Here is a 26,437-nt window from a genome sequence, read left to right as displayed (position 1 = left end):
CTTCCCTCCCTCCCTCTTTCCTACCTTCCTTCCTTCCTTCTCTCTTTCCTCCCTCCTTCCCTCCCTTCCTCCCTCCCTTCCTTCCTCCCTTCCCTCCCTCCCTTTTTCCTTCCTTCTTTCTTTTTTCCTTTCTTCTTTTAGCTCTAAACCCATGCCCATCTATGATGATTGTTGGGGATGATCCAATCTCTCTGCTCACAGTGACCAGACACCATCTCTTGAGCAGACTTACTCAGTCCCTGACTTTGAGCCTCAGCCTTCCTTCCTGCCATATGCAGAACAAGACCAACCACAGTTTGATGCTTAAGGAAGGCTATGGCGCTCTCTCTACCCCATCCCCAAATAGCCACATAAAGCTAAAGATCATCTGTGAAGTGCCTGCTCTGAGGGCCAAGCACTGTGCTCAATGCAGTGGATAGAAGCAGTTCCTGCCCTCGGGGAGCTTACAATTCACTACAACACTTTGAGGGGAACTGGGAAGAACAGGGGGAACTCGCGGTGAGGAGACTGTGGGAAGTTTCATGGAGGGCCAGGCCCCCACAAGAAGAGATTGAAAGCCAGGGTTTGAGCCCCACCCCATTCCCCATCCTCCCTTCTCCACCATAGACGTCTGCATCCCTCTCATGGTGCCCTGGCCACACTCACAGAGTTCTCAGAGCTCAGCTATTGACCTTATCTCATTTCATCCAATTCTTAGCATTCCGTGCAGGCCTGGTTCAATATTAGGAAAACTATCAGCATTATCGATCATATCAACAACAAAACTAACGGAAACCACATGATCATCTCAATAGATGCAGAAAAAGCTTTCGACAAAATACTACACTCATTCCTATTAAAAACACCAGAAAGCGTAGGAATAAATGGAATTTTCCTTAAAATCATAAGTAGCATCTACCTACAACCTTCAGCAAGCATCATATGCAATGGGGACAAGCTAGAAGCATTTCCAGTAAGATCGGGGGTGAAACAAGGATGTCCATTATCACCACTGTTGTTCAATATCGTACTGGAAACATTAGCTTTAGTAATGAAAGAAGAAAAAAGAAGTTGAAGGTATCAGAATAGGCAAAGAAGAAACAAAGTTATTACTCTTTGCAGATGATATGATGATATACTTAGAGAATCCTAGAGAATCAAGTGAAAAACTACTTGAAATAATAAACAACTTTAGCAAAGTTGCAGGCAATAAAATAAACCCACATAAACCAATCCTTAGCATTCCAGGGTCCTGGGTTTCATTTTTCTATCTGTGTCTCAAACTAGTTGGGTGACTCTGGGCCAGTCACCTCATGGTCTGTGCCCCAAAGAACTCTGAAAAATCAGCAAGTGGCAGGTGAACTGTTTATCTAAGGGTTGAGGAGGGGGCAATGTACAATGGGGTGAGGACACATGCTTCCCACACTGATAAAATCTTACTACTGATCGAAAAAACAGAAAACCCCCCAAGTCCCAAAGCTTCTTTTCCGGAGAAGAAAATTCAAGTGTGCTGGGTATTAGCGAGTGATTATCAGGGCTGGGCTGAGTTAACAAACCTGTGGGAAGGGGTGTGGCCCATAGATAATGGCCCATTGTAGAGAGCCTGTGGGTCTCCTGGGAACATCCAGCCTGTGGTTAACCTCCTCTGAGAATGGACTGGTCTCTGAGCTTCCTAGGCCAGCTTCTGTTGGGGTGCCTCTCACCAAGTTGGGTCTCCTGGGCTCCTTTCACCCCCGCCCAGATTGGCTGCACATGCCCAGTCCTCCCAGGGGTCTGCAGTCCCGGCAAGCAACCAGCTTATTATAGTCTTTGGACACAGGCCAGTGGCTGTTCTGATCCTCAGCAACCCCACACGATGATAAAGGCCTCCCAATAGGCCGCTAAAAAAGGAAACAAATATTCGGCTTTAGTGCCCCTAGGTGGTTACAGACTCCTCCAAGCTTACTGTGCTACCCTGTGGTTTGGACTGGCCTGACAGGAGAAGGGGCAGCTGTTTGGTTCAGTGGATAGAGTGCCAGGCCTGGAGTCAGGAAGACCCGAGTTCAAACCTGACCTTGGATACTTACTAGCTGTGTGACTCTGGACAAGTCACTTCACCTTGTTTGCCTCAGTTTCCTTAACCGTAAAATGAGCTGGAGAAGGGAACGGCAAACCACTCCGTCATCGCTGCCAAGAAAACCCCAAATGGGTCACAAGGAACTGGACACAACTGAAACAAGTTAACAACAAAGAGGAGAAAGCCTCTGGGGAGGACTGAAGTCACATCTTCACTCATTGGACCTGCATCGTCCTAATTACTCATGCTGTCTGGGAAGGGGAAGTCTCTTCTCCCCAGAAAGCTGGACTGGCATCCAAATTCCTACCCCCACCTCCCTCCCAGAGACAGGGGCACTCCACTGTTATATGGACCCTTCTCTGAGTTTGCCATCTGGAGAGCGCCGTACCCGGGCACGCAGCGAGCCCAACAAATGCTTATTGATTGATTGAATGAACAAAGGTCAGCGTCATGGGGATCGTATTCCCTTTCTGACACACCTGATTGTGGAGGGTAGGCATGCTACTGTCAGCCGGACCAAACCGGCCTCTAAGCTGTGGATGGCCGAGCTGCACAGAGCGGGCCAGAGACGGGGGAGTCAGAAATCAAACAGGACCTTACTTTCAAAGTGAGGGAAACAGCTCGCAAGCAGGGAGGGGATCTGCACGCGTGTGCAGGCTCTGCCCCTTGTGGGGGATCCAAGGCAGTGGGGGAGATCTCAACACTTACACCAGGGGTTGCTCAGTGAGCTGTAGCCCTGACAACGAGGGGTAACAGCAGCGATGTGACGAGTTTGATTCACGGCAGGGCTTCATGCCTGGAGCACCGGCATTGCAGGTGCTTGTCGGAGCTCAGAGGACACCCGGTGCTGGTCAAAGCAATACGATAATTCTGTGATTTTGCCAGAGGGTGAGATCCTCCAGAGCCTGAAGGATTATTGTTATGCCAAGCTCAGGGCTCAGCCTGCTCGCTGGGCCTGAGCTCTGGAAAACAGGGGATCTCCTAATATATTGACACGACCACGGATGAGGAGCCCAGTTACGACCAGCAAAGCTTATTTCTCTACTGTTCCCTTTGTGCCTGCTTCCCACTGTCATTAAGACCCTGGTGGCCTTTTGCAGTCCAATTCTATTCTTAAAAAAGGATCATTCACACTGATGTATAAATGATGGGTGACAAACATTCCAACCTAAAGCTAACGCCTGGCTGTTGGAGGTGCCCGTCCCTGAAGAGATAGGGCAGAGCATTCACAAGAAGCATCAGTCAAGGAGTTTGTGCACCCATCTGAGGGCCTCCAACAACCCAACTTCTGCATGAAGTCACAGAATGTTAGATCTGGAAGGGAGTTCAAAGAGCATTTTGTCAAACCCTTTGGTCTTACTGATGGGGCCTAGCAGGGTAGGGTGACTTACTCAAGGTCAGCCTTTGCAATACTGGGAAGGAAAATCTTCCATACTCATTCCACTGGAGGGGAGGGAGGATAATCCTGTGTTAGATCACAGCATAACCCATGACATAAATGAAACTAAAGTTCCACCTAATTATCCTGTTCCCTCCCTAGTAAGAGATCTGCCCTGATGGCTTGCAACCTTTGTGTGCTGAAGGAATATGTGTTCTGGGCTGTTCCCCACATCCTTAATGACCCGAGGAGTCAAGAAACTCCTTCTGCTTTTGCCAGAATTAGAGGAGCTCTAGTTAGGGATGCAGGGGAAGGAGTATGAACTGGGAGGTGACAGTGGAATGAGAGGGCGTGGATTAGATGGTCTCTGCCTTTACATCCAAACCTAATTATCTCTCAATGTTGGCAACTCAAAACAGCTCTTGTCCGAGAGATAATAGGGCCCCTCCCCTCCTCTGCCACCTTTGAAGTCCTTCCTGCTAATGAGTTAGGGAGAAATTTATTTGGAACTCAATACTGACAGAAAAATTGTATTGTCAGGGTCCTATGACACCTGACTGCCAGAGTCCTTGGACTTGTGGTGAAGGTATTTCTGAGAGTAAGGAAAGGCTCAGAATGTCAAGGATAGCTGTCACTCAGTCCTTGTGTCACTGTGACATTGTGGCAGGCAGGTAGGTGGTTCAGCGGATAGAACACTGGGCCTGGAGTCAGGAAGACCTGAGTTCAAATCCAGTCTTACTGGACACTTACTAGCTGGGTGACCTTGGGTAAGTCACTTAACCTCTGTTTGCCTTGGTTTCCTCAACTGTAAAAGGGGGATAATAAACAGCAGCTACCTCTCAGGGTTGTTGTGAAGATCAAATGAGATAATATTTGTTAAAAAGCTCTTAGCATAGTGCCTGACACATAGTAGGTGCTCTACAAATCCTCATTCTTTTCCCTTCCCCATTGTGACTTCGCCTTTGGTCCTGTGACTCCTCTTCAGCCCTGTTGGTCCTCCAAGCAGCTTCTAGTATCATCCAATACATGCCATTCTTCTCCAGGAAACACAGGGCAAGGGATGGATCACAAACAGGGGCTAGCCAAGGAGAGCCACCCAAGTAACCATCCTCCCCAAAGCTGCCCTGCTGCGTCACAATGGGCTCACCTCCCTCTTTTTACCTCCTCCCATCAAAATATGTATTTTCTAAGTTTGAGCCCATATTCCCTTGAACTTATTTGTATTTTTTGTTTTTTGGTGAGGCAATTGGGGTTAAGTGACTTGCCCAGAGTCACACAGTGAGTGAGTGTTATGTCTCTGAGGTTGGATTTGAACTCGGGTCCTCCTGACTCCAAAGCCAATGCTCTATCCACTGCGCCACCTAGCTGCCCCATGACTCTATGTACTTTGATATCCACTGTTCTTACTGTATTGCCTTAGCAAATACCTCTTTCTATAAGCTGCTTAAGGCTGACTGACTAAATGATTCTCAACTCAAAAACATTGGGGGAAGGGAGCTGTAGCCTTGGTCCGAGTACATGAAACTCATCTGGGAGAGTGGGAATTTGAATAAGGATGCCCCAGACGGTCTATACTGCCCCATAGATTCCCTTGTTTTGACTATCTTTCTGTGCACCCACTGTAGAGCTTCTGCTGAGATGGCATCTGGGGTCCCTTCTAACTTTGGTAGCCCATAACCATAATGGAACTGATAAACTCTTCCTGGTCGTTTTACCATCTCCTCATTTGGGTACCAGTGCTAGCGTGTTAAGTGATTTCTGCCCCACAGGGTGAATCTCTGGTAGAATTTGAGTCTTCAGTCAATAGAGGAGAGGGAAATTTGGAGAGCCAACAGGATCTTCTTCCAAGCCACTGAAATCAAGGCATGAAGGCAGCAGTTTATATAAAAAGCCCAAGTTGGTCCAGGACAGCACAGGGTAGGAAACCGTATAAACTTACCTGAAATCAATGACCTCCTTTGATTTTATCGAGGCTGAAGACAATTGTGTTCTGATTGACAGGTAACGACCGTAAAAAAGTCAGGCAAGGCATGAACCGAACTAGGACATTTAGAAACATTGGGTAATAGGATAATGGAGATTACTCGAAACCAGAGGACAGCGTCATCTTGTGCCAGAACCCATCCTTTGTCAGGAATGCAATAAAAACAGAGACCTGATACAGTTCAGATGACCATGTCGGAGCCAGACACATCCGTGAGTTGGCAAGGTCCAGTTTCCCTCACTCCACCCAAATAGTATTTGCCTGCTCCCCAGTTTCCTCTTTGAGCAATGGTGGAAACACAAAAATGGACTCTCTAAGGGGAGTTCCCTCTCAAGTAAAGTAGGATCATAGGATTATAATTTCATGGTTGTTTTAAGTTTTCACTCAGTTGTTTATTATGCCTCCTCCAGAACGTGGCGATAGACTCCCCATGGCTTCCCTACATCATCTTCTCCCTCCATCCCTCCTTCATGCTGCTCTTTGAGCAATCTTCCTAAAGATCAGGGCTGCTCACATGGTTCCCCTGCCCAAACATCTTGTACGGTGCCCCATTGTCTGTAAGGAAGATTACAACTCCTTCTGGAACCTGAGGTCTTCTGAAACATGACTCCAACCTACTTTCCCAGATTCATTTAGAACCAATTTGTTTCACACCCAAATTATTATGCTCCAATTGCACAAATGAATGCGTGAATAAATAAATAACTGAAAACAATATTTCTTAAGAGCTTACTATGCCCCAGTCACTGCAGGGTACAAATGCAAAAATGAATACAGTTCCTACACTCAAGCACCTTGCAATCTAATGAGGAAAAGGACACGTAGAAGGGAATGATAGCCTAGGAGGGATATCTTGGTTGGGAAGTAACAGGGATGGTGAAAAGAGCCTAAGAAGATGGCCCGGCTCGGCTTCTGGAGAAGTCACGGTCATGTTAGGTTACAGTGCTCAGAGCTAGGAGCAGAAGGAGGAGTGGGATGGCATGGTCAGTGGCATGGCAGGTAGGCGGCTGAGACAAGGGTGGGTGGGTGGCCAACTGTGCTGGCTCTCACCACTCGTATGATGGCAGCCTGCGTCATTTTACCTCTTTGAGATTGCCCATGTTGCCTCCCATGAGTAAGACAGAAACTTCCCCCCACCCCACCCCCCACTACTAAGTCTGCTTGCTAGATTAAGTGCCACCTCCTCCAGGGAGTCCTCCATGACTGTTGTCAGCTAGGACTGATTCTGCTCTCCCCAAGCTTTCAGACATTACTGGCTAACTTCTCCTGCATAAAGATCACATTTTGACTTGTATCAGTTGTTATGTAGTTCATGAATACATGTCTTATCCCTCTAGGTTGCATGCTCATTGCAGGTATCTTTGTATCACTGTGAAATGTGTGGAGAGGGCACTAGGTCAATGCTTGGTCAAGTCAGTCACAAAAAGCCTCTGATGAGATTAGGTATGTAGAGGCAGAGTAGACCAGGGGCCAAAGACCTGAATTTGATTCCACTACCCATGCATATCACTCAATGCCTCGTAACCTCATGAGCATAATAAGGGTAATAATGGCACGTACGTCACAGAATTGTGGTGAGGACCAAATGACAGGGCACACTGAAAGGGTTTTGGAAACTTTAATACACCGCCTAAGTACTCACTATTTTTCTTATTAGCCTTTCTGGGCCTCAGTTTCCCCATCTATAAAGCAAGGATATTGGAATCAATGGCCACTGAAATACTTTCCTAGAGCAGGCCTGTGTCTTTTCCCAACACCGAGTCAGTCTGCTGAGATACTCCCTCGTCCCAAAGCCCACACAGGCTGCGTGACATCTTGTAGCCTATTGTCCATGGGCATTGAGGGTCCCTGGTCTACACCTTCTTTGTGCTTAGACCGTTCCCTTAGCTGCGCGTGATTGACTTGTGTTCTCATGAAGAATGAAAGAGCTGGGCTCGCATCCGCTGTCCCTGATTGTGTTACCTTCACCCAGGCCTTTCCCTCTCTGAACTTCAGGGTCCTGTACAACCAGGGTGTCCAGCTGGGCCAGACTAGGTGATCTCCAAGCACCTTTCTAGACCCCCAATTGCAGCAGTCTGGGCTGAAATAAGGAACTACAGTGAAAGGAAGGGCTAGAGCCCATGGCCCTTAGATCCAGGAACCCCAAGGTCAGGGCCCTGACTCTGACAGTGTCTGACTGATGACTAAGTCTTTTCCCAATTTTAAGCCTTGTCGCTCTCATTTGGAAAGTGAAGGGTTTGGAATAGAGGATGACTCAGTTCTAAGTTATTCAATTATGTGAAATCTCTGTCCCTTGTGGCCTCAATTTAACTTTGATTTTTCTGCCCTGAAATTTTTCCTTCTCAAGATTTTTTCAGGTTCTCCAAGGGTATGGGTGTGGTAATCAATAGAATGACTCTTGTAAAGTGACCCTTAGGAAGGAGTCCTGAATGAAGGTCTGAACATGAAGGCCAACTGGACTTTGCACATGGATCTTACCTGGAGATCCTTGGCTTGGGTGAGTCAAGGATGATGCACAGGATGATGAATTCTTTGGAACCATATCTCCATTCTCCTGTGCTGGGAGGTGTTTGCTGGTGATTGTCCTACAGATTAAGGCTCTGAGGCATCGCCCCAAACATTGGGACTCATTTTTGAAAGATGGTCTTTCTGGGATTCTGACCCTAGACTAAGATGGTCCCTTAGATCTCGTTGTATGATGCAGCCCCAGAAAGTCAACAATATGTTTGGTCTTGGATCTCCAAGTAGAGTATAAGCTCTTTGAAGGTGGGTCCCATTGTCTCAGTCCTGGTGAGGTGGTCCTAGATTAGCATGTCCCTGTGACACTCATTCATGTGACTTGGAACCAGAGAACCAGGATCCTCTTTGGTTTTTGATCCCCCCAGTAGAATGTAAGCTCCCTGAGGGCAGGGACCATTTTATTTTTGTCCTTCTATCTCTAGCACCTAGAACATCTACTGTATATAATAGGTGCTCCTTGGATTGGCTTGGCTTGGTCTAAAAGGCCCAGAGAAGCTGCTTTAGATCTGGGGTCGTTTTAGGTGTCTGCACCTTCTTTAGGTGGGAGCTGGTATGGTCCAGTTTGGTCTGCAAACTCCTGGCCTATTCAGGCAAACCAAATCCTTATGCCCTCACTCAGACTGCCTTGGGAAATGAGAGACCAGGAAGGCCCTGATCTTCTCTAGGCCACAGCAGCTCTCTTGGGATCATTCAATCTAATCAAGGAAGATGAGGGAGAATGAGACTGCTGTCCTCTTTGGTCAGAAGACCCGCCATGTTGGCTCAAGCTCATGACCCACTTAGCCATCCAAATGTCACCAAGGGATGTGTGATGTCAGAGCATAGCACAGAAGCCTCAACAGCAGCAACTCACCCGTAGACAGCACGTCCTTCCATTCACTCTGTGAAAGAGGCAGCATGTGGATTATCGTCACCATTTTATGAAGAGACTGTGGCTAAAGAGGTGAAGTGTTTGCACGTGGTCACATGGCTAATTAATGGGAGGGACAAGTTTTCTATCTCCACGCCCAGCATTTCTCCTGTCCCCGATGCCATCTTAATAAAATAAACCAAAAAATTAGACAAACCCCACCCCCACCAGATCCTAGTTCTCCTTACTCAGCTCCTATGGATCTCTCATCATGACTGGATCTAAACTTTATTGAGGTCACTAGGGGGCGCCATGGAAGAGTGTGGAAGATCTGAGTTGGAATATTGCCTCAGACACTTCTTTAGTGCCACCCTCTCTCATCTCAGTTTTCTCATTTGCCAAATGGGGATAGATAGACTGGGTAAGTATGAATGAGGAACTTAGGACAGCACCTAGGCTGGGGACCTGGGGAACTGGAATCAGGGTGACATCCTGGAAGGCAGTCACAAAGGTCGAGAAGGGGGAAACTCCCAGGGAAACTCTCATGTCTCCCGTCTGTGACGTGTTGAGTTTTTGATGCCTCTGGGAAAGCCAGATCGAGATATCCAACAGATGACGAATGTTGTTGGACTGGACCTCAGGGGAACTGAGTGACCAAAGCCAAAAGGACACAGGGATCACAGGGAGGCAGTGGGGTACAATGGAAATGTTGGGATTGAGTTCAAAGCACCTGCCTCCCAGAAGCATTATGAAGATCAAATAAAATAATATTTGCTTGTTTGTTAACTCTAATTATCAAACCTTTTTAACCTAGATTTTTATGCTATGTTTTCTGGGGGGACTGCATTCCCTATCTTGTCCATGACACAAGGGATTCCCTTTTCCTTTGTCCTCAGTTCACCTCTTTAAAGATTCCAGGAGTGCCCACTTATCTTCCTGTCTCTAGATTAGGTAAACACCTTAATCATAGCTCTTGTGATTTTACAGACTTGGTCCCATTGGCTGTCAATTGTCATCTAATAGACCAAAAAGTTCAATTTAATTCAATACAATTCATTAAACATTTATTAAGCACCTGCTATGTTCCAGACACGGGGCTGAGTTTTAATCTCATTAGAAATTCTGCTAGATGTGATGATCAATTGTGAATGACTTAGCTCTTCTCAGCAATACAATGATCCAAGACAGTTCCCAAGAACTTATGAAAACTGCTGTCCACATCCAGAGAAAGAACTGATGGACTCTGAATGCAGACTTTTTCATTACTTTTTTTCTTCTTCTCATTTTGTTTTGTTCTGTTTGGTCTGTGTTTTCATCCACAACGTGACTAATATAGAAATAAGTTTTGAGTGACTGCCCATGTATAACCTTTATCAAATTGCTTGTTGTCTCTGGAAGGGGGGAGGACAGGGAGAGAATCAAGAACCCCAAATTTCAAAAAGCAAATTTTAAGAATTATTTTCGCATGAAATTGGAAAAAATATTTTAAAAGAGAAATTCTGCTAGAAATTTTGAGGGTCTGCTCCAGATGTCACAGTTTCTACTTTGGGGTTCCATGGATTCTGTATACTCTTTCTTTTAAAGCATTCCTTTGTGATAAGAGCAATAGAACCAGGTAGAGAGATGTCTAAATGATGGCAGTTCTGCCCATCAGTTCCTATGTTTTAATAATGTAAGGAAAAGGAAAATTAGGTGATAAAAGGTAGATTTTACTATTAAAAATGAAATGACCTTTCCATGGGTGTTTACATCAAGTCTCTGTTGTTTCTCGCCAGTAGGTACCGGGCCATGGCTCCTTCTTGGGCATGGCATGCTGACTGGAGAATCATCAAGTCTTCAAGTTGAACAAGTTTTGAGAAGACTCCCAATCCATGAATCTCTCCACAATCGCCCAACCGGTCACTCAGTTTCCCTGAGGTCCGGTCCAACAACATTCGTTATCTGTTGGATATCTCGATCTGGCTTTCCCAGAGGCATCGAAAACTCAACACGTCACAGACAGGAGACGTGGGATTTTCCCTGGGAGCTTCCCCGTTCTCGACCTTTGTGACTGCCTTCCAGGATGTCACCCTGCTTCCAGTTCCCCAGGTCCCCAGCCTAGGTGCTGTCCTACGTTCCTCACTCACACTTACCCAGTCTATCTAATCCAGAACCAATTCTTGAGGTTTCTACCTTCCCAGGATTTCTCCTGCACGTCCTGTGTCCACTCACATAGTGGTCACACTGTGACTGGAAGATGCCCAGTGTCCCACAGCTGCCTGCTGGAGACCGAGGCAAAAGCTCAACAACTTTCTGGGCTGTGCCAGGCAGAAAGGACTATATGGGGGTCAGATTTTAAAGCCGAAAGGACATAGGGATCACAGGGAGGCAGTGTGGTACAATGGAAATGTTGGGATTGAGTTCAAAGACCTGGGTCCAAATCCCAGTTGTTTGACTCCCTACCCAGGCCTTTGGTAAGACACTTGGTTTCCTCATCTGGAAAATGGAGGGTGGGGAAGACATGACTCTAAATCTTAATCCTGTCCTCTGGCCCAACACATTCGTTTGATAGGATACCTAGGACCACAGAGGTGAGCTAATTTTCTCAGGATCACACATCAAATTAATGGGAGAGATGGGTCTTGAACCTGGGTCCTCTGACTGTTAGTAGTGCCCTGATAGGGCTCGGTGTTGACAGGAGAACCTGCCTTGTGGGGTCTGGAGCCGATCCCTTCTTTAGAAAAGGAACTAAGTGCAGTGAGTTTGCAAAGGGGCCACCTGTCATGAGGATGGGGCAGGTACCTGGCATGCTAGGTGCTACCAGGGAGGAAACTGAAGGCCAGGCAGCAGAGAAGCATCACAGAGCCAGTCACCTTGGCCCCAGGAGGAGGCTGCCGGGTCAGTCAGGACATTGGTTAGAGGTGGGACACCCATCCCTCCTTCTCCTGGCTCCTTCCCTCGTGACTCCAGGAGGCCCAGGTCCTTGCCATAGGTGCCAGGCAGCTGAGGGGTTTTAGGTCCTGCCAGGCATAGACACACTTCCTCTTCTCCCGCTCTGTGTGTTGAACTGCTTAGAGATACATCAAAAAACAGGCCTTCAGAGTTGCAGGTAGAGGGGAAAGGCCACCATGTCAGAGGATCTGGGCTGAGATCTGGGTTCCTTCACTGACTAGTTTTGTGACCTTGGCCAAGTTTCTTCATCTCTATGGCCCTCAGTTTCCCCTTCTGTAAAATGAGGGGGAACCTCCAAGGTCCTCTTCCAGCCTAAAACTCAGCAATGCTCATCCTTTGAGGCTGGAGGCTGAGGAGTGAGACCCACGTCAATATCTCTGGTGGGGGCTGAGTTCCAGAGAGCAGATAAACTGGAATGGCAACTCTACCAACAAAGCTGACGTCACCTGGATCAGGGCATGAAACACAACCCGAAGGCCAGTCTGCCTCCGCCACATTCTCAGCTGCCACCACACCATTTGTAATAGAGAAATATTGAAGAAAATAAAAATACAAGGAAGCATAGATAATATTGCATTCTAAACTAAGTCAATATGCAGCCAGCTGGTGTCCTTATGTTTGCATTAGTAGGGGACCTCCCATTTCTAATTGAGCTTACCACCAGACTTCGAATACCTGGCACCTTCATCATAGAGGGGTTCGGGGTACACTAAGAGAGCTCCCTTCCAAATCCCATTCTGATGTGGGACTAAGATATTGTGAACATCCCAGAACTCTAAATTACACACTCAGAGAGAATGAGGACCTTAGAGGTCATCACATTCAACTCCGCCATTTTACAAATGGAAGACACTGAGGCACGGAGGCATTCAGCCACTTCCTTAGGCTCTCAAAGGTGGACCTTGAACGCCAATTCTCTGACTCACTGTGTATAGCCGCTCAATCTCCTTACTTCAAATAAAGGAAACCGATGCATGGGGAAATCAAGTCTCTTGTCTAATGTCATAGAGATAGTGAGGAGTGGAGCCAGGTTTTGAACCCAGACCCATCCTTTTGACTCCATCTCCAGCATGCGCCCCCCTCAATTATCCTGCTTCTCCCTAACTTGGTTCTGTAGAGTTCCTAGGTGCACTCCTATGCTGAAGACCCCATACTCTCCCCTCCACCATGGTCTCCTTTCCCCTCCCTTGGCTCCTCCTTCCCCTATCCTTCCTCCTCTTTCATTGTGTATGCACATGGCTCTCTTGGAGCACCCCAAAAGCTTCATTCCAGGGATCTCTGAAGCTGCCCTTCTCCAAGGTTAAAACAATGAGCTTCCAGGCTCCCCTTCTTTTAGGTCCACCGGGGACTGGGTGCTGAATGACAGACCTCAAGGAGACTCTGGGCCAGTTCCATCTGAGAGTTGTAGGTTCCCAAGTCTGGTTGCCAAATCCATCCTGGGCCTCACACCTGAGTGAGATCCCTTTACTCTGGCCTGGGAACGGCTCAGAACAATCAGTGGCAGGCCATTTCCAACCCAGGAAAATAGCAACCAGGGCTGCTTCTCAAACATGAAACCACCGATCTGGGGCCTCACCTGTGGGAATGGGTATAATCCTCTTAGGTGTTGCTGGCTCTTGTCTCGGTCAACAAATCCATGAAATGAGACTCCTGGTGGTTTAATTCTGGGGCACCAACATTCCAGAGACCACAGCTCTTAAAGAGGAAGCAGCATTGGGCTGGCTCAGGGCATCATGCATGGCTGGTTACCTGGAGATTTAGCTTCTCCTCGCAGAGTCAGGATGAACAAGGGAAGGATGGATGGTGTGTATGGAAGGGTGGACCATAGGCAGTTCATCCAGAGTCGGGGCTGCTGCCCCTGAAGAGTCAGTCAGTCAATGAGTATTTATTAAGTGCCTACTGTGTGCCAGGCCCTCAAGTTGCTCCCAACAAATGGTGGACCTGTTGAGGAAAGACTTTCAGCATAGACCTAGTGAGCCAGTGGAGAGTTGGATAGTTCTTCCCCTTTGTAAACTGCTGGAATGTCCCTGAGTGGGCAGGTTGGCCAGGTCTACCTTGGTCACTCCCTCACCCTCCCTGTTTATACCCTTTCAACAAGAGGGAAAGAGTGGTTTGGTTTCCATGTTCAAAGGTGTGGATTGAAACCTTGTCCTCATCTCACACCTTAACCTGTGCCAATAACTTCACTTAAAATGGTGGCTTGTCAGAGGCAGCGTTTGCCACTAGATGCCCAGTGGGCTTTCTTTCGTTCTTTCTTGGCCCACTTTCTGCTGGCTTTCAGATGATCAAACTTCCAGCTTTTAGGGCATTCTCTCCTGACAGAAAGCCCTCTCTTCTTCCTCCTTGGATCTACCAGTGCCAATTGTTATGAAAATGTAGTCATAGCAGGGCGCTGGGAAAAGTCAGCCCTCCATGACCAGAGGTAGAAGGCAGCTGCTCCTTCCTGGTAACTGCTGAGATTGTCAGGTCTTTGGGGGAATGTGATTTGTAAGGAGGTTTGTTGGGGCATTTGTCAAGAAGTGTTCGCTGAATCAAAACCAAATGACATTTGTCAGGCCAGAGGAATAGAATCAAGAAGTCTTGAAGGAGCTTGGAGGTGTGTATGGGCTGATGTTTTCCAGCTTCCTCCACCTCCAAATAAGCCCACAAACCTTTGGGAGGAAGTCTCTCCAAGAAGAAAGGAAACAGAGCCAATGACCTAGGGGAACATGCTGTTTGCACGGGCCTTGGGGTTGTTCGTTTCTCTGTGGTTTGGTTACCCTGGTTCTCCTGGGAAAAGCTAGGTTACAATCCAATATTTAAAAAAAATATATTTGTTTAAAGTTTCCAAAATTCATACTTTTTGTTTTTATCACATTTATTTCTAAAATATATTTCTTCCCCCTGTCCCCTTCACTCAACAAATTGTTCCATGTAACAAAGATTTTAAAATGAAAAAAAAAAAAGTTCAGGAAAAAAACCCAACACAACTCTTATGTCTTCCAAAATTGGCAATGTTCCACACCTGGTGTCCGCCACTCTTGTTGGGAGGGGAAGGAGGTGAATTTTCTAAACTCTCCCCTGGGGTTCAGCTAGGCTTCATAACCGCTCAGTATTAAGTTTCATTGTGATTTTTTTAGTTTACACAGTCATAATTACGTGTATTTTTCCATGGTGGCTTTTACCTCACTTTACCTCAGTTCAAAAAAGTTCTCTGCTTCTCTCTCTCTGCATATATATATACATATTACATATATATATATATATAATATATATATAATATTATATATATTATATATATATGTGTGGAGTGTGTGTGGAACATCTAGCAGAGGGGCAAAAGGTATGAACACTTTAGTGTTTTTTTTTTTAGTATAACTCAAAGTGACTTCCCCGAATAGCTGAATCAGTATTCAAGATTTATTCCATATGCATAAAATTCAATTCCTCCCTCCCTCCCTCCCTCCCTCCCTCCTTCCTTCCTTCTTTCTCCCAGAAATGTCCATGCCATAGAAATCCCATTCCTTCTCTTAAATGAGGGATTTGGGTTCATGCTTTGCTCTTTTGGACCACCCAGTTGCCCTTCACATTTCCACCATAGTGATAGGTCATCTGGTTCAGCTGCCTCATTTGACAGATGAGGAAACTGAGACCCAGAGAAGTTAAGGAGGGCTTGAAACAAAGACTAGGTGATCACTTGTTGGTTGAGTGATCAAGGGGATTCTCCAGACTTTTCCAAATCTGAGAGTCCGTGAATTTTCTGGAGAGAATAAGGGAGGGGTGAGCCCCCTGTTGGTGTAGGTTCTGCCCAAGTCTGTCCGTCCTGGGATGCTGAGGGCTTTGCTGTAGCTGCTGCTCTCCCCTCTGCTTCTGTTTGACCTCCACTTTTCACCGGAGCCTCTCCTTCCTTTCAGCCTCAAACCCCATCTTCCTGTCAGTGACAAGAGCCATTTCCACATTCCTCTGACTCCCCCTACTCCCACCCTAGGCAATGGGCTTGTCCCTTTTCCCCAAGTCTCTGAACCTTCCTTCCTTGTTAATCTCTCCGGCTCAGCTTCTTCAAGAGGGATCTTCTCTGCTCCTGGTGTGCTTGGCTCAGTTCCAGTGTTTGTTGATGGGAAATTAAGTGATTATGCTTTTCTGTCCAACCACTGCTCTTGTGTCTGCCTCCCTAAGTTGGCTCAGCAGCCAAAGCTGAGGGAGAGAAATCAAGGCAGGCTTGGCCTCCCCTGCTCCCTTTTGTTGGTCCAATAAGGAAGGGGTGTGGTGGCAGATTTAAACGTCATTGCACAGACAGGATAAAAAGTATTTGGTGCTCAGCCTTCCAGCTGGCCCTGGCCAGGTGCTCCCTGAAGGATTAGTTGGGAGCAGACCTTGGCAAGCGACAGGAGGGCATCCGCATGGAGGAGAACCACAAGAGAGGCCACTGGGCCCTGCTTAACCCAGGAGAAGACAACGAACTGGTATGTGGCCCTTCCCAGGGCAGAGCCGACGTCTGGGGGAAGGAAGCTGCTCAGCCTCCTGGAGGTATTTGAGAGGCCTGGATGTGACTGAAGCTTCCCAGGCTCCTGCAGGGCTGTGGGAAGCATTGCCTGGGAGGTCAGCTTCAAGGCGGGTCATTTTAGGGGACAGGGCAGTGCAGACACAGCCCAACCCCTGGCTGTAGAGCCAGAGGACCTGAGCTCTTGCCTACCTTGGATGTCTATCGCATGTGTATAGAACATGTTTCTCTGATGGGTGACCTCGAGCTGGTCCTCTGTGAAACCAGGGGGTGGACAAATGACCTCTACGGTCCCTGCTAGCTCTAAATCCACAATCCTGGGGCCAGCGCTGAAGGATAATGGGAAAGTGCCTTCTAGGGCATTGGAGAGTCTCCTTTCCCCCTTTTCATTTGAACTAGGCTGTGAGCGGCAGACTTTGGCAAAGGACAATAATCATCCTCCGCGACTGTTGTTTTTATTTTGTGTCGGGCTCCCTCCATCTTTGTGTTTATAAATTACGTTGGCTGTTTGATGTCACGCGGAGCCAGTGGAGAATCAAAGCCATTCATTACTTAGATCAGCAGGGCATAGCAGCCGGTGCCCCACCCGGGGTGCCAGGAGTCCAAACTGGCCGGTCATCTGGGGTTGGGCATCCCTCCTCTCTGAGCCTCAGTTTCTTTCCACATAAAACAAGGAGGTTCAGCTAGATAATCCCTCTACTTCTCACTCCCCCAATCCCCTTACTTGCTTCTCTTTTGTCAGGATAATCTCAACGGCTCAGGATTCCCAGGCTTCTTGGCCAAAGGAGAGCAGGACTTTTGTAAGAACTGAGTGTCTTTGTGAAGACCGAGCCAAATCGCTAGTAGGCTTTTTTCTTAAAAAGAATTAAGAGGAGTTTATTAAAAACGTCGGGGTACCCACACGTTGACAGGCTGGTCCCTGGGGATCAGACATTTTTAATGCGAATGAAAGAGCAATTATCTTTCATGGCCCCCTTTTCACAACTCTTCTATGTGTCCCTAATCCTCCCCCCTCTCCCCCAACAAATCTGGTGTAACGTAGTCTTAGGGAAAAAGCAGGTGGGGAAAAGGTTTTCAAAGAGAGAATATGGGTGAGTGAGAAGACTGTTGATGCGGGAACCTAGAGTCATTTCCCCAGCAGTAAAAAAATCCTACCTGTTCCTTCCTGGAAGGGGCCTGGATGCATATCTATATATGCTATCTATATTATAGACAACAGAGTTTTGGGCACATAGTAGGTGCCTAATTTTTGTTGTTCAGTCATTTCAGTTGCGTAAGACTCTTCATGAAGCCATTTGGAGTTTTCTTGGCAAAGATACTAGTTTGGTTTGCCTTTTCCTTCTCCAGCTCATTTTATGGATGAAGAAATTGAGGAAAACAGGGTGAAGTGACTTGGCCAGGTTCACACAGCTAGGAAGTATCTGAAGCCAGATCAGTCTTCCTGACTTTAAGCCCATCTCTCTATCTACTGCGCCACCCAGCTGTCCTAGGTGCCTAATAAGGGCTTCTTTTTTCATCCCTTATGTTCTGAACTCTCTATTCAATATGTGGTGTTATCATCGGGCTTATGACAGTCATTGGCCCTCATTCAGGACTACGAATGGCTTTGGGCTGCCTCAGTAAAGCTTTTCATGGGCCACTACTTTTATCTCCCTATTCAGAGGGGCAAACTGAGGCAGAGGAGGATTCTATGAGTCTTCACATCCAGCGTTTGCTTCTGGAAGGGTTACAAGGAAACAAGACTGCCTCTGGGAGCCCAGGAGGGTTCTTGCCAGCTGCTGGCCCTGGTTACTTTTTGCCACCTCCACCTGGGACTGCAAAGGAGGGAAGGCTTTTCTTCTTCAAAGCTTGGATTGCCAGCTTTTTCCTACTTTTTCTTGTTCCTTGGTGCCTCTTTCCCTGGCCTACCCTGCAGAGTTCAGGACATACACACACATAAAGTTCATGGTCTTCTGTCTGGTGTCTGAGAGTTTGGAGGGCTAATAAGCACTGGTGAGAAAAACCACAAATCTGGTACCATCTTTTAGGGACCCTCAGTGATGCCCCCCGCCCGAATGGAACATTTCCATTCAATTTAATTCAGACAAACATTTCTCCGGTGCACGTAAGAAGGACTTATTGGTCCAGACCTAAGTGGGCAAGGACCCCGTAGTTGGGAAGTCGGTGAGGACCACCAGAAGCCTGGAGGCAGGGGAGAAGGCGCAGGTAGGGAGACAGTCCTCGGAGGGACTGAGGAAGGGAAGTGTCACTCCATCTCCCTGTCCTGAACTCCACACCCACAGGGATGGAATAAGCAGAGAATCAGTCTAAGAGTGCTCAGGGGACCGCGGCCTTTTCAATGTCTCTACCGCAAGGAGCAGGTCTGTGCCTCCGCCGGCATCAGCCTCCCCGCCTCGTTTGGCCATGCAATTCAGATGAGGTGTTTGTGAAAAGTTCTGAAGGTGGTGAAACTCTAATCAGAAGAGACTGGTTTAGCCATTGATGAAGTGAGGGTCACCGACCAGGAGGTGAGAGAGTCTAGACTTAGTTTTTTTTTTTCCAAATGGGGAACAATCCACCATTATCTGTGAGCACCCATTATATGGGTAAACACAGTATATTGGGATTCACTTTGAGTACTCAAAGATCCTAAGGGTCAGATGGTTTTTTCCATGAACACTGTTGAATCTAGGATCACTAGAACACCCACTGGGACATACAACTCCCTCCCCATTAAACAACAACATGAGAAACAAAAATATCTATACAGTTAAGTGTTCACGTAAGACAAGATGGAGATTACAGTGCCCCAAAGACGGGTATTTAGCCCGAGCCCACATTTTTGTAACAAGGTCATAGATTTTGAGCCAGAAGGAAACCTGAAAGGCCTCTCTCTAAGCATTTCAGGGCTCAGAGGAAGCAAGCGCCTTGCCCGAGGTCATGCAGGTAACACCTGGCAGAACCGGCATTTCAATCGAGGGCTTCCGACTCCTGCCCCAGCCTTCTTTCCCTTGAGGTCAGAGAAGATACAGCTACTGAGTGTGGAGGTGATGCGCAGCCATCTTGCCATAGCTTGTCAGGCTGGACTGAAATCAACAACATGAAATGCACCAGGACACTAAGGTTAAGTAGTAATAATCATATTACCCAACAGCAGGATGGATGTGAGGCCTGACTTTTCAACAGTGTTCATGGAAAAAAAAAAAAAGATCTCAGGGCTGTAGGGGACCACAAGCTTACCCTGAGTGAACTGCGTGAGTCTGAGTTTGCCTTTGTTGAAGTGCTGGGTTCAGATTTGGAACCACTTGTACTCCCCTGAAAGACTGTGAGACTAAGTCCAGGAGCCAGAGTGAAAGAGATATTGAGAAACTGGCATATGTCCAGATAAAGGCAACCAGGCTCATCTCAATCAGGCAGGATCTCGGACCCTGGCTCTGCAAGGAGTGGTGAAAGAAGCTTGAGCCTCAAGAAGATAACGGGGAAACATGATCTTTGAAGGGATGCCATGCAGAAGGTGGACTCAATTTAGAAATCTGTTTTGCCTAAGATGTTGGAATTAAGACTAATTGGTGGAAGGCAGATTTCACCTCCTTGTCAGAAAAAAATGTCCAAAAATGGAATGGACTTTCTTGTAAGGTCGTGGGTTCTCTTTCACGAAAAATCTCCCAGAAGAGGCTGGAGAGTAACTCAGGAAGGATACTTTGGAGGGGTTTGCATGTGGAAAGGAAGTTTCCTAGGAAGCAGGACGTGGAAGCCGAGCTCTGACACTTTATCGCTGGGTGACCATGAGTCAGCTATGTAACCTTTCTGTGCGTCAGTCTCCTCAGATGTAAAAAACCCAAACAAACAGCAACAACCCTTGCCCCTCTTCTTTCCTAGCATTTCTGTGAGAAAATCACTTCTTCAGAAACATTTTCCCTGCATGGACAGACTGGAGGTCATCCAGTGGCTGGGGAGCGCCTCCTGCCTTCTTCTGTCCTTAGGAGGAACTGTGGGTGTTGAGTTTGGGCCGCACAAGATCATGGGAGCGTAGAATTGGAGTTGGCAAAGGCATTGAAGGCCCTTTCTTCATTTCCCTTCAGCCCCAGTTTTCAGAGGAAGCTCAGTTAATTGCCTAGTTCAAGGTCTGTCGTGTAGAGAGTATCATAAAAAGAGTTTGAACTCAAGTCTTCCTGCCTCCAAGTTTAGTTTTCTATCCACTGTGTGATGCTGACATGATTTTTGTGTTCAGGGGCTTGAAAGGCTGCCAGGGGAGAGGGGAACTGGGTACAAGGTCACAGATTTAGAGCTGCAAGGTGCCTCGAAGGGCATTGGGTCCACCCCTCTCATTTTTTTGATGGTGAGATAACTAAGCCCTGGTATTAAGAGTCACAACTAGCACTTGAACTCAGTTCTCCTGACTCTGAAGCCAGTGCTATTGCTCCTACCCTTGGCCGTCTGCCTTATGTGGCCACATTCTGCTTGACCCCTGAGGCCAATTTAAGCTGGAGGTCAGGAATAACCTCTTGATGATGAGGACTGTCCCCAAGTGGGATGGGCTGCCAGGGGATGGTGGGCTCCTCCTCATTGGCAGTCTCTAAGCAGAGGCTGGATCATAGATGGGCTTCTCGGTCAGCTCCCAGTACCTGGCCAGGCTGGCAACTGAGGGTTGGGTCCCTTTAGCCTGGAGACTCTGGGAACCTCAAGGTACTTCATTTTTGTGGGAGGCCTTAGTTATCGCCATTATAAGGGGGCAGTCAGAGAGGGCAAGCCACGTATGAAGGAAGTCCCAGTTATAACATACCCAGAGTCGGCTTGAAGACCCCCAAGGAAGGGAAGCTTACCAGCTCCTGCGGCAGCCCATTTCATTTGGTGAACGTGTTCTCTCTCATTCATTCTGCTTTCTAACAGTTATAATCTCAACGTTTATCTAGTGGAAGAGAAATTTGACTTTTATCATGTAGCTGGAGGTCGTAACTGTGATCAACAGACCAAAGGAAGATTTAGGTTCAACACAAGAAAGGCCTTTCTGATAATTGAATGGTCCCAAATTGCAAAGGGCTTCCACATGAAGGAGTGAGCTTCCCATCACTGTTAAATCCTTAATCAGATTCTGGATTCAATCTCATCACTGATAAGCCCTTAATCAGACTTGGTGCAAACTTGTCAGGGATGCTGGAGAGAGGATTCATGAATCTGGAGGGAGCTGCATTAGGGGACTTCTCACGTCGGCCCCAGCTCTGAGAGGGATTCTAAATGGGAGGGGGAGCAGAACAGAGAGAGAATAGGAAGAGGAGAATTCCAGGGACTGAAATCCTATTCCAGAGGCTGCTCCCAAACTAGCAGTGGGCACGGGGATGTGGAGGGAGGGAAGCATTTTTGACACATTGTAGCTGGATACAACATTGCATTGCAACAGGAAGAGAGCCCTTGAGAAAGTGTTGAGCATGGGAGAATTGGGGATTAGAAAAGGTGGGGTCAGCCTTGCAACGACTGAGTGTCCCCGGGGCTGTGTGATGTGCCTGGTTTGGAAAATTCAGGGAGATAAAGCAAAGGGCAGAGCTGTGACGGAATATTTGGGGATGGGACCCCCACTAAGCAAGTGTCCCAACCTGGTGGGTTTCAGCTCCTCAGAAGGGAGGAGGAGACATCCCTTTGGTGTTTAAATTCAAGGGGTTCGGGGTTTGCCTTCTCACTCAATACGTCTTAAATTCTTAGGGAAGGAGTGTGTCATAGAAAAATGGACCCGGGTGCAGGACTCAGCTCTCCTTACTTGTTATGTGCCCTGAGACCAGTCACTCTACCGCTCCGAGGCTCAGTTTCTTCATCTACAAGGTGGGCCTGATGACGCTGTGCACCTCATGGGCTTGTGAAAGTCAGAAAGCAATGCCCCATCTACACATGTCATCATTAGCATGTGATCTCTGGGAAAAGCAGACTGCTCCCAAGGCTGTTGGTAGGTGAACCTACCTCTGTATTCACAAGAAAAAGCAAAACATCTCTTGGTTTGTTCGCTCTTACAGAACAAGTTCACATCTAGCTATCTAAGTTGATTCTACAAATGTTTCTGAAGGATTTCCTAGGGGCCAGGCATTGTGCTTTGTGCTGGACTGCAGATACACCCAGCTGCCAAGGATCTCGTGGTCTATTAGGGACACAACTAAAGAAATGGATAAGCAGAGCAAGGCCATGCCCGATTAAGGGACAGCAGCCTCCTGGCCATTCCATGAACAGGACCCTCCATCTCTGGTTCTGGTCATTCTCTCCAGCCGTCCTCGGTGCCTGGGACACGTTGCCTCCTCATCTCTGACTTAGGGACCTCCCTGGTCCCTAGTAAAGAGTTCATTGATTTCTCACCTATTCATGTCTCCTAATAGCAATTAATGAACATGGAAGGCTGCCATATTGGCTCAATGTGCTGTACAAAATGGAGACCAGCAGCACCAGGGAATTAATGTTCCTTTTGAAACTCTTGTCTTATCTCAAGCTACTAATTTTAGAGGAAGACGCTTTGGGTCTTCCCTTTTTAAGTCCCTAGTAACACCTCACCTTCCACAGGAAACCTTCCCTAAATCCTCTCAATTCCAGTGCCTTCCCTCTGTCAATCGGTCCCTACTTATTCCGTTTGTCTCCTCCATCAGATCATAAGCTCCTTGAGGTCAGGGACTATTTTTTTGCCTCTTTTTGTATTCCCAGTGCTTAGCACAGTGCCTGGCAGATGGTAGGCACTTAATAAATATTGATTAATTGAGGAGAGACAGAACACTAATAATTAGGGAAAATCAGAGCAGTCATCCTATAGGAGGTGGCATATAAGCTATACCTTTAAGGCCTTGTAAGAAGTGGAGGAGAGGAGGGAATGCATGCCAGGCACAGGGGCCTTCCTGGGCAAAGGCTTAGAGATGGGAGAGAAGTTGACAGATTTGGAAAATAGCAAGGAGAAGAGAAGGTAGAACATGTTTCCTTCCTTTCTATAGAAAGATCAGAATCTATAGGGGACAGGGTATTCCATCTAGTGCCAGAAGCAGTTGCTGTGTTAATTGATTTTTTTTTTTAATTCTAGGGGGGAAGGGTTGGAAGGTCCAAATGATTGGTATAAAATCAAAAAGCATCAATTTTGTTTTTTTGTTTTAAAGCAGAGGCCACAGTAACACACAGAGAGAAAATGTCGTGCTGAAGAGTATGTGTGTTTTCCTGCCTCAAGGCAATATAGCTTCCCTTTGCCTTTGCATTCTACTTCTAGTAAAACATTTAATAATGTCCTTCAGGGCTCTGTCCTGAGCCCTCTTCTCTTCTCTTCTCCCTTAATACCATTTCACTTAGAGATCTCATCATCTCCCAAGAACATAATTATCATGATTATGCTGATGACTCCCAGATATATTTATGCAGTTTTAACTTCTTCTGAGTCCATTATCACTACTATTACCCAACATTGTACTAGAAATGTTAGCTTTAGCAGTAAGAGAAGAAAAAGAAATTGAAAGAATTAGAATAGGCAAAGAAGAAACAAAGCTATCACTCTTTACAGACGATAAGATGGTATACTTAGAGAATCCTAGAGAATCCACTAAAAAATCAGTTGAAATAATTAACAACTTTAGCAAAGTTGCAAGATACAAAATAAACCCACATACATCATCAGCATTTCTATAAATTACCAACAAAATCCAGTAGCAAGAGGTAGAAAGAGAAATTCCACTTAAAATAACTACAGACAGGGACAGCTAGGAGGCGCAGTGAATAGAGCCTGGAGTCAGGAGGACCTGAGTTCAAATCCAGCTTCAGACATTTAACACTTACTAGCTGTGTGACCCTGGGCAGGTCACTTAACCCCTATCACCTCACCAAAAAAACAACAAAATAAAATAACTATAGACAATATTACGTGTATGGTTTGTCCTTTGTTCTCAAAGAGGACCACAACATCAGGGAGATGATGACAGTATAAAATACCTGGGATTTTACCTGCCAAGACAAATTCAGGAACTGTACGGACACAACTACAAAAGATTTTGCACACAAATAAAGTCAGATCTAAATAATTGGAAAATAATAATTACCCATAGGTAGGCCAAGCAATATAACAAAAATGACAATTCCACCTACATTAATCTATTCAGTACCTCGCCAATCAAACTATCCAAAAATCATTTTATAGAGCTAGAATAAATGATAGGAAAATTCATCCAGAAGAGCAAAAAGTTAAGGATATGAAAGGAATCAGTGAGAAAACGACAAAACATGAAGTGGCCTAGCTGTACCAGATGCCAAACTGGTAAATAAAGTGGTAATCATCAGAATGATCTGCTGCTGGATAAGAAGAATGGTGGATCAATGGAAGAGATTAGGTATATAATATATAGTAGTAAATGACCATAGTAATCTAGTGTTTGATAAACCCAAAGATCCAAACTTTTGGGACAAAAACCTGCTGGGAAAACTGGAAAGCAGTTTGGCAAAAACTAGGTATAGACCAAGAGCTTATACCATATACCAAGACAAAGTCAAAGCAGATATGTGATTTATAAATAAAGGATGACATAAGCAAATTAGGAGAACATGGAATAGTTTATCTGTCAGATCTATGAATACGGGAAGAATTTTGACCAAACAAGAGGTAGAGAGTATTATGGAATGTAAAATGGACATTAAGTGAAAAATGTTTTTGAACAAACAAAATTAGAAGGAAAGTAGAAAACTAGAGGAAAATTTCTTTAATAAAGGCCTTATTTCTCAAATATACAGAGAGCAGAGTCAATTTGATAAGAATATGAGTCATTTTCCAATTGATAAATGATCTATGAATATGAAGAGGCAGTTTCCAGAAGAAGAAATCAAAGCAATCTATAGTCATATGAAAAAAAGCTCTGAATCACTATTGATTAGAGAAATGCAAATTAATACAACTCTGAGGTACCACATCACACCTAACAGATTGGCTAACATAACAGAAAGAGAAAATGACAAATGTTGGAAGAGATATGGAAAAATTGGGACACTGATGCATTGTTAGTGGAATTGTGAACTGATCCAACCATTCTGGAGAGCAATTTGGAACTGTGGCCAAAGGGTTATCAAACTATGCATACTCTTTGACCCAGTAATGCCATTACTAGGTCTCTATCCCAAAGAGATAAAAAAAGGAAAAGGACCTACATGTACACAAATATTTGTAATAGTTCTTTTTGTGGTGACAAAGAATTGGAAATCGAGGAGATACCCACCAATTAGGAAATGGCCAAACAATTTGTGGTCTATGACTGGGATGGAACATTATTGTGCTGTAACAAACGATAAGCAGCATGGTTTCAGAAAAACCTAGGAAGACCTGTGTGAATTAATGTAGATTGAAGTGAGCAGAACCAAGAGATCGTTGTACAGAGTAACAGCAATATTGTAATGATGCTTAGCTATGAATGACTTAGCTATTCCCAGCAATACAATGATGTAAGGCAATTTCCAAGGACTCATGATGAAAAGGTGCAGGCCACCTCCAGAGGGAGATCTTATGGAGTCTGAATGCAGATCCAAGCAGACTTTTTTTTAAACTTTATTTTTCTTGGGGGGAGCTGTCTGTAGTTTCTTTCACAATATGACTAATATGGAAATATGTTTCACATGACTGCCATGTATAACCTACATCTCAATGAAGTGGGAAGAGAGGGAGAGAATTTGGAACTCAAAATTTAAAAAAAAATGTTAAGAATTTTTGTGTGTATTGAAAAAAATAAAAACAAACAAACCTCTCTAGTGACCTTCAGTTTCACATGTCTAATTGACTCTCAGAATTCCCAAAATAGATGTTCCATAGCCATCTGAAACAACATGTTCAAACCCAAACTCATTGCCATTCTTTTAAAACCCTCCCCTTTCTAAGTTTCTTATTACTATTGAGGAGAGGCAGCTGGGTGGCTCAGTGGATGGAGCACTAGGCTTAGAGTCAAGAAGACCTGAGTTCAAATGTGACCTCAAAAATTTACTGTGTGACCCAAGTCACTTAACTCAGTTTCTTCATCTGTAAAATAAGCTGGAGAAGGAAATGACAAATCACTCCAGTATCTTTGCCAAGAAAACCCCAAGTGGGGTCACGAAGAGCTGAACACAACTGAAACAACAATGAAAAGATCATTTTTAATTTGAGAGAGAACAGTTTTATTTAAATGGTGGGGTGGGAAGCTCGATTGTAGAAAGGTTAGAAGACAGTGAACACAAAGGAAGCTCCTATTGTAGATGTTTAGTCACAAAAGTCAAGGGAGATATCAGATAATAGACACTGGGGATGGAAGGATCAAGTGAGG

At 45.9% G+C, this 26,437-nt stretch overlaps 1 protein-coding gene across 1 annotated transcript in view; it reads left to right on the top strand.

The window, feature by feature from the left end:
* The first annotated feature begins 16,077 nt into the window (after window positions 1–16,077).
* ATP13A5 (ATPase 13A5) overlaps window positions 16,078–26,437 on the top strand; it is a 113,143-nt gene continuing 102,783 nt past the window's right edge. Inside the window, exon 1 of the mRNA XM_027848829.1 lies at window positions 16,078–16,140. Coding sequence (XP_027704630.1) covers window positions 16,078–16,140 — 63 coding nt within the window. The remainder of the gene's footprint in view (window positions 16,141–26,437) is intronic.

Source organism: Vombatus ursinus, unplaced genomic scaffold (genome assembly GCF_900497805.2).
Source record: "Vombatus ursinus unplaced genomic scaffold, bare-nosed wombat genome assembly UNPS02006874.1, whole genome shotgun sequence".
Taxonomy (NCBI): domain Eukaryota; kingdom Metazoa; phylum Chordata; class Mammalia; order Diprotodontia; family Vombatidae; genus Vombatus; species Vombatus ursinus.
The sequence above is the reverse complement of the archived record's forward strand: the minus strand, read 5'-3'. Positions and strand labels throughout refer to the sequence as shown.